The sequence below is a fragment of the Nicotiana sylvestris genome, chromosome 4 (assembly GCF_000393655.2).
Source record: "Nicotiana sylvestris chromosome 4, ASM39365v2, whole genome shotgun sequence".
NCBI lineage: Eukaryota > Viridiplantae > Streptophyta > Magnoliopsida > Solanales > Solanaceae > Nicotiana > Nicotiana sylvestris.
The window spans coordinates 87,214,733-87,223,298 of record NC_091060.1 but is presented as its reverse complement, the minus strand read 5'-3'; the positions used below and the strand labels follow the sequence as shown (position 1 = coordinate 87,223,298).

At 43.7% G+C, this 8,566-nt stretch overlaps 1 protein-coding gene across 1 annotated transcript; it reads left to right on the top strand.

Moving 5' to 3' along the window:
• The first annotated feature begins 7,119 nt into the window (after positions 1-7,119).
• Positions 7,120-7,980, top strand: LOC138889811 (uncharacterized). The gene is made up of 3 exons (XM_070173147.1): positions 7,120-7,319; positions 7,512-7,701; positions 7,768-7,980. Exons 1-3 carry the CDS (start codon positions 7,120-7,122, stop codon positions 7,978-7,980), a joined length of 603 nt encoding a protein of 200 aa, XP_070029248.1.
• Positions 7,981-8,566: the final 586 nt, after the last annotated feature.

Here is an 8,566-nt window from a genome sequence, read left to right as displayed (position 1 = left end):
ATCTTCGAATTTCATATTTCACTGTTTACGCAAAGTTAGTCTTTGAAATTTGACGTTGGCTCTTCGGATCCCATACTTGGAGTAATCGGGGCCCTCGATATCGGGAACCATCTCGAGGTTAGGTCGATAGCTTTTTTAGAGTTGATGCTTGTAATAACAGAAGTCCTCGGGATCTCAATGTCTCCCGAGCGCCGTATGACAGAGTCATTTATATGACACAGTTGCGAAGTGACAGGGATGGCCCCACTGGTACACTTCCCCAAAAATGGTACTGACATGGTTAGAGTTAATTGGCCTTATAGGCAAACAACCGCTGCTTGCTCTATATATGCATTTGCTTTGTTTCTTATCTGGGGACTCCACTACTTTGAATAACTATCCCTTTTATAGAGCTCTTATTTTTTGCGCCAGTTCTCTTATCATTTCAACTCAAAGCTTTCGCCCAAGTCTTTATCTTCCTTTTCTTATTTTACCATAGCCATGGCTGCTACGTCTAACACCGTTCACCAAGGAGAGGAGAGTTCCACCTCTACTTCGCACTCGGTCGGTTGTACACCGCCAGTGTCTGGTGAGCTAACTTCGAGGTGCTTTGTCTCGAGAAGGGATTTTATGTTAGAGAGAACTCCCAATGTTCAGGGCCATCAGAAGCATGCATCGAAGTTTATCTCCTCAATAGGGGAGGAACACCTCAAGGGAGTTAGAAAAGACTGCGGATGGGGGGAAAAGGTGGTACTGCAGGTACCTTCCCCAAAAGAGAGCATCACGGATCATGTTGAGGGGTTTTTGAACATATACACGTATCCCTTTACATTGGGACCTCTTAATAGGGTCGTGCTCGAATTTTGTAGAAGACATCAAGTTACCCTGGCATAGGTTCACCCGTCATTTTGGAGGATAATGCTGATGATAAGGTATTTTGTAGATAAGGTCGGGCTCGAGTTCACCCTCAGCAATCTAATTAGATTGTACCGGCCATTCTATTACCGAGGCCTGATTACTTTGTGACATCGATCCACCCAGCCCATTGTTGCTAGTAATGAAGAAGATGGGGACCGAGGGTAGATAAGCTAATTCATCCGAGTGCGGACCATCGATATTATCCCTGTAGAGTTCCTCCCATTTCTTGAGAAATGGAATTGCACACGTAAGTGGCACACTCATGTTCTTATTATTTTTGTCCATGGTAGAGGCGGATTCTGTAAAGACGCTTTCTTCTTTTTGGCAACAATCCCATGGATGCCACACAAGGTTCCCGGCCTGGCAGATTAGTCTCGAAAACTGGCAGCTTGCTTGACTTACGATGAGCGTAAGTGGTGAGATCTATACAAGGGTAGATGGGAGGCAAAACACCACGGTATATGATGTGTGGCTTGTTTGCTTTGAAAGGTACTTTCTTTTATGTGTACTAACTCCATCACCGCAGGCATTAGAGAATTTTCTGAGGTGAGGCCGTGTCCCCTTGGGGAGGAGGAAGGATCGCCGGCTTCGAGGCCGAGGACTAATAACAAATGGAAGGAGTCCTCGAAGGATGAGGGTGCTCATAGTGAGGCAGGCCCTGATCGGAGGCTCAAAAGAGATGTATCAGCTGGGCCTGCGGCATCCGAGGCTTCTAGCCTCGGAGAAATGGTTTCTCCTTTACTTCCATCTTCCTTTCCCGTCGAAGGTACTTTGTGGGATACGGGTGTTAAGCCGTCGTCCTTTTCTCCTATTGATAACTAGGGATTTTGACGCATTTTATACTCCTTCTTACTTACGCTTTGAGTATAAATTCATACAAAATAGTCCCAAAAGGCTCATAAGTTGTGCTTGATTGCAGGTTTGATCAATAAAGTGACAAGATGTCAAAGATCAGCTCAAAAGGAGTGAAACTTGCACAAGTACCAAAGACAAGACAAACTCAGGAAAAACAGGCCTAGTGTGGCCGCACTACACTTTGTGCAGTCCGCACTCGGGAGATTCAGAGAGCTGGTACTTCAGGCAGTAAGGCAGTGTGGCCGCAAAAGGTTTTGTGCGGTCTGCACTGAAGGCAATACGGCCGCACTACCATTCTGTGCGGTCCGTAGAGCCAAGGTTCAAAGAGGCTAAAGTTTGAGCTTTCAAGCTTGTGCGGTCCGCGGTCCAGTTTGTGTGGACCGCACTAGAAGCCTCTGCGGCCGCAGTCCATTCTGTGTGGTCCACGGAACTTGAGTTTGGAGAGCCAAGTTTTCAAGTTCAAGAGCCTAGTACGGCTGCACCCCATTTTGTGCGGTCCGCACTAACCCCGCAGGGGCATTTTTGTCCAGTTTTTCTAACTTAGTATAAATAGAATCTTTTTCCATTTTTAGGGTATCAGACATTTTAGAATAGCAGTTGTGCTCGTGGGAAGATATCTTGTAGCCATTTTGGCATTTTTACTTACTTTTTATCATTGAATCTTTGTATTTAGCTTAGCAATTAATTAATATGTGTTCATCTTCATCTATTTCTCTGTTTTTCTCTTCAAGTATGAGTAGCTAGACCCATTAGCTAGGGTTGTGGCTCAACCCTAGTGTGGATAATTGAAGGATGTTGCAATTTAGGGCTAGATTGACTATGAGTTTTTGCTATTTGGGCCAATTTCATGGTTTAATTACTGAATTAGTGGTTGCAAACACTAGTTTGTGCTAAGTTGACTTGGGCTCTTCTTGAGAAAGAGAGCGTAAGTCTCCGAAATTGATCCAACAAGGAATTGGGATGGAATCAAGAGAATTGATAGTCCCAATTAAAAGGTTAAACCTCGAGAGACTAATACCCGACTTGAACCCTAGTTGCTTGAGCAAACATGCATACTCAATTGGTCTTGAGAAAGTCAATTGGACAAAATGCCTACAAACTCAAGGGGTTCGTGGATACATACTGGGGGAGCAAATAGACGAATGTGTCCGAGGATGCTCTTAGGTTGAGACTTTTCCCATTCTCACTTCGGGGGAAGGCATTAGATTGGCTCGAGAGACTCCCCAATCATTCCATCACAACTTGGGATGAGTTGGAGGATAAATTCATTTCTAAATTCTTTTCACCCGGGCATATAGCGGCACTACGAGATGAGATATTAGCTTTCAAGTAAGAGCCCACGAAACTTTTGTATGAGATTTGGGAGCGGTACAGAACGATGGTGAAGGAATGCCCTAATAATGATATGACCGACGTATGATCTAACAAACTTTCTACCAGGGCATTAATACAACAAATCAATGCATAGTGAACTAACTTGCCGGGGGCAACTTTATGAAGCTGTTATATGATGAGGCATGTGATGTACTTGATGAGATGGCTGACACTTCTTCTGCATGGCAAAGTAGAGCCAATGTGCCTCAAGGTGACCCTACGGTTATTCATTTACACAAGTAATTACATGACCATGGGCAAGCTATAGCGGAGTTGAAAACTACTATGAATCAATTGGCTAAGGCACAGTTACAACAAGTCCAAAATCCTCTCCAAGTGAATGCCATGCAGGGTGTTAATATGCTTGTCAACAAGAGAAGGCAAATAGGTAACAAAACCAAGGGAATTCTAAGTAATTTGATGATGCATGTGATGGTTTTCAAAATGATGGTTATGATGACCAAAGTAAAGAGGTTCAATATGTAAACAACTATCAAGGCCAACGGGGCAACTCTTCCAACCAACAACAGTGGAGACCTCAAGGCAATTGGGGCAATCAACAATAAAACAGTGGCAATTGGGGGAACAACAACCAAAACAACAACTGGTGTAATTAGAACAACAATCAAGGCAACCAAGGGAATTGGAATGGTAATAACAATAATTGGGGTGGCAATAATAATCAAGGAGGATGGAACAATGGAAACCAAGGAAACTGGGGGCAAGGCTTTCAAAGGCCCCCAATGTACCAACAACCGAACAATCCACCACCATTTCCATCTCAAGGTCCTAGTTCTTCGGGTAATGATATAGGTAGAATTGAAATGATGTTCGAGCAGATGATGAAGAAGAATGCGGATTCTGATGCACAGTTAGCTTCTCACAACACCTCTATCTGAAACTTGGAGGTGCAATTAGGCAAAATCTCTTAGTCATTGAATACTTGCCCGAAGGGTGCTCTACCAAGTGATACGGTAGTGAACCTAAAGGGTGGGAACAATCATGTTATGGCGGTTACAACAAGAAGTGGGAGAGGCAGTGATGTGAATGTCTCTAAGCAAAAGCAAGTCGTGGATGATGATGTTGAGTTGCAAGATGACGAAGTCCCTTTTGGTAGTTGAAGATGTGGTTGATGAAAATGTGAACAATGAAGTGAGGATTGATATACAAGAAGTCGAGGTGGAAACTCAAAATGATGTGAACCCGTCTATGGAACACATAATTGATATGTCGGAGCCGGTTATACCAAAAGCCAAGGCTCCTTTGCCAAGGCCACCTCCACCTTATCCTCAAAGGCTCGCGAAGCAGAAGAATGATAATCAGTTTAAAAAGTTTATTGATATGAAGAAGAGCTTATCTATTAATGTGCCTTTGGTGGAGGCACTTGAACAAATGTCGGGCTATGCAAAATTCATGAAAGACTTGGTTAAAAAGAAGTGTTCTATGGATTGTGAAACTATAAAGATAACTCACCAAGTTGGTTCTATAGTGCATTCAACGGCCCCAAAGCTTGAAGATCCCGGTGCTTTCACCATTCCTTGCACCATTGGGAGTGCAGATTTTGCCAAGGCTCTATGTGACTTGGGAGCTAGTATCAATTTAATTCCCTACTCGGTTTTCAAAACTTTAGGTATCGGGCAACCTAGGCCAACCTCAATGAGACTTCAAATGGAAGATCGATCGATGAAGCGACCTTTGGGCATTATTGATGACGTGCTTGTCCGAATGGACAAATTCATATTGCCAGCTAACTTTGTGATTTTGGATTGTGAGGTGGACTATGAGGTTCCTATTATCTTGGGAAGGCCTTTCCTTACAACGGGGAAGGTATTGGTTGATATTGAAGCGGCATAGCTCACTTTCCGAGTGGGAGATGAAAAGATAGTCTTTCATGTGTGAAAATCAATGAAGCAGCCCAACAGTATCGAGCTGTGCTCTTTTGTTGACCTTGTCACAACAATGATAATTGATGACACTAGTGCAATGATCAATGTGGAGGACCCATTGGAAGCCGTATTGTTAAATCTTGATGTCAATGGGGATGCAAGCTGAGTGGAGTGCATGAATGCTTTACATGGAATGGGCTCTTATTCTTATGAGCCTAGAAAATTGTCTTTGGATCTTGAAAACCGGAAAACTCCACCAACAAAACCATCAATTGAGGAGCCACCAGTGTTGGAGTTGAAACTACTTCCTCCACACCTTAGGTATGAATTATTAGGCTCAAATTCTACTTTACCAGTTATTCTTTCCTCTTGCCTAACTAACATGTAGGTTGAGGCCACTTTGGCGGTGCTTAAAAAGCAGAAAAGGGTAATTGGATGGACTTTGGCTGACATTCGGGGAATAAGCCCCGCATTCTATGTGCACAAAATTATCTTGGAGGATGATGCAAAGCCTTCCCTGGAGCATCAAAGAAGATTGAATGAGGCAATGCAAGAAGTGGTGAAGAAAGAAGTGATCAAGTGGTTGGATACTGGTGTTGTGTACCCCATTTTCGATAGCTCATGGACTTCTCCGGTGCAATGTGAACCGAAAAAGGGTGGTATGACTGTGGTAACAAATGACAACAATGAACTTATTCCCACTCGGACAGTTACCGGATGGAGGGTATGTATGGACTACCAGAAGCTAAACAAGGTGACCCGAAAGGATCATTTCCCGTTGCCATTCCTTGACCAAATGCTTGATCATCTTGCGGGTCGTGCTTTTTATTGCTTTTTGGATGGATACTCAGGGTATAATAAAATCTTTATTGCCCCAAAGGACCAGGAGAAGACCACCTTTACCTGTCCATATGGAACCTTCGCTGTCTCTCGGATGCCGTTCGGGTTATGTAATGCTTCGACGACCTTCCAACGATGCATGATGGCTATTTTTACCGACATGCTGGAATATATCTTGGAGGTCCTCATGGATGATTTCAGTGTGTTTGGTGATTCTTTTGAAGAGTGTTTGAGAAATTTGGATAGAGTTTTGGCCCGATGTGAAGACACAAATTTCGTACTTAATTGGGAGAAATGCCACTTCATGGTGGAGGAAGGCATAGTGTTGGGCCACAAGATTTCAAAGCGTGGGATTGAAGTTGACAAAGCCAAGATAGAGGTGATTTCAAGGCTTTCTCCCCCCATTTCCGTCAAAGGGGTGAGGAGATTTATTGGGCACACGGGGTTCTACCGGAGGTTTATAAAAGATTTTTCAAAGGTGGTAAACCCCTTGTGCAAGCTAATAGAAAAGTATGCAAAGTTTGTGTTCGATGAGGGATGTATGCAAGCATTTGAGCTTCTCAAGCTTAAGTTGACCACTACCCCAATCATTACCGCACCAAATTGGAGCTTGCCTTTCGAGCTCATGTGTGACGCAAGTGACGTAGCGGTTGGGGCCAAAGTCATAGTGCACACCGATCATGCCGCTCTTAGGTACTTGATGACAAAGAAAGACTCCAAGGCAATATTGATGCGATAGGTGCTGCTACTTCAAGAGTTTGATCTAGAAATTGTGGACTGGAAGGGTAGTGAGAACCAAGTGGCGAACCACTTATCCCATTTGGAGGAGGAGGGGAGGCCTTGTGATGGCCTTGAGATCAATGAGTCATTTCCCAATGAACAACTCCTTGTAGTATCAATGAATGATATGCCATGGTTTGCCGATATTGCTAATTACCTTGTGATCGAAAAAATCCCGTGTGAGCTCTCTTCTAACCAAAGGAAGAAGCTCAAGCGGGATAGTTTGAATTTTTATTAGGATGATCCATACTTGTTCAAGATTTGCACGGATGGTGTGATCCGAAGGTGTGTCTCGGAGGAGGAGCAATTGAGTATCTTGGAGGCTTGTCATTCCTCTCCCTATGGTGGCCATCATGGCGGGGTGAGGACGGCTTCTAAAGTTCTTAGTTGTGGGTTTTATTGGCCAACTTTGTTCAAAGATGCGGGTAAGCTTGTGAAGAGATGCGACGAATGCCAAAGAGTGGGTGGAATTTCGAAGAAAGATGAGATGCCTCTCAATACCATCCTTGAGGTTGATATTTTTGATGTGTGGGGCATTGATTTCATGGGCCCATTTATTAGCTCTTGTGTGAACACTTACATTCTTGTGGCGGTTGACTATGTCTCAAAATGGGTTGAAGCCATGGCTTTTCCTAGCAATGAAGCCCGGAGTGTTATTGCATTTCTTAAGAAGAGCATTTTCACAAGGTTTGGCACTTTTCGTGCGATTATCAGTGATGGGGGGTCTCATTTTTGCAATAGAGCTTTCGACACGTTGCTTTCTAAGTACGGTGTCAATCATAACGTTTCTACCCCCTATCATCCTCAAGCAAGTGGTCAAGTGGAAGTCTCCAACAGGGAAATCAAAAGTATATTGTCAAAGACGGTCAATACTAATAGGACCGATTGGTCGAAAAAGTTGGATGACACTCTATGTGCTTATCGGACGGCTTACAAAACTTCGATTGGTATGTCTCCGTATCGGTTGGTGTTTGCGAAAGTTTGCCATCTTCCGGTTGAGTTAGAGCACAAGGCCATGTGGGCTTTGAGAAAGTTGAATCTTGAATGGGATGTTGCAGCCAATCTTCGTGTAGAGTAGCTCAATGAACTTGATGAATTTAGATTCCATGCCTACTCTAATTTGTCCTTGTATAAGCACAAGATGAAGTACCTTCATGATAAATATGCTCGTGGAAAGGACTTCAAAGTAGGTGATTTGGTTCTCTTGTTCAACTCTCGATTACGTCTGTTTCCGGGAAAGCTTAAATCAAAATGGAGTGTGCCGTTTGAAGTTATGTTTGTGACCCCTTTTGGTGCTCTTGATTTGAAAAATAAAAATGGTGAAGTCTTCAAAGTTAACGGGCACTGATTCAAGCATTATCTTGGGAAAATTGATGACAGCCACGTGGTGGCACTTCTTCATTTCAAATGATGTGATGGTAACCTGTGTTGTGCCGCGACGTTAAATCAGGCGCTTCTTGGGAGGCAACCCATGTGTTTTTCTTCTTGCTTTCTTTGATTTTCTTTGAAGTATAGGATTGATTTTGGGCTAACTAGTTGTGAGATGTTACAAGTTTGTATTGATGTAGTGCAAGACATAGTGGAAAAAATATGCACAGGTCTCTGAAGTTGCCAGTGCGGCCGCAGTACATTTTGTGCGGACCGCACTGGTGTAGGTAAAATGAAGCCTCTCTAAAGTTTGCCATTGCGGCCGCACTACATTTTGTGCGGTCCGTGGTGGACCTCTGCGGCCGCAGTCCATTTTGCGCGGACCGAAGAGTGTTTCCTTCTCAAACTTGAACAAAACAGTTCAGTGCGGACCGCGGTCCATTTTGTGTGGTCCGCACTGGTAGGTGAGACTGGGCCCCAGGGACTTTTCTATAAATAGTCCTTGAGGGTCTCCTATTACCCTTTTCGAAATTTTAACTCTTAGAGTATACTATTGTTCATCCCTT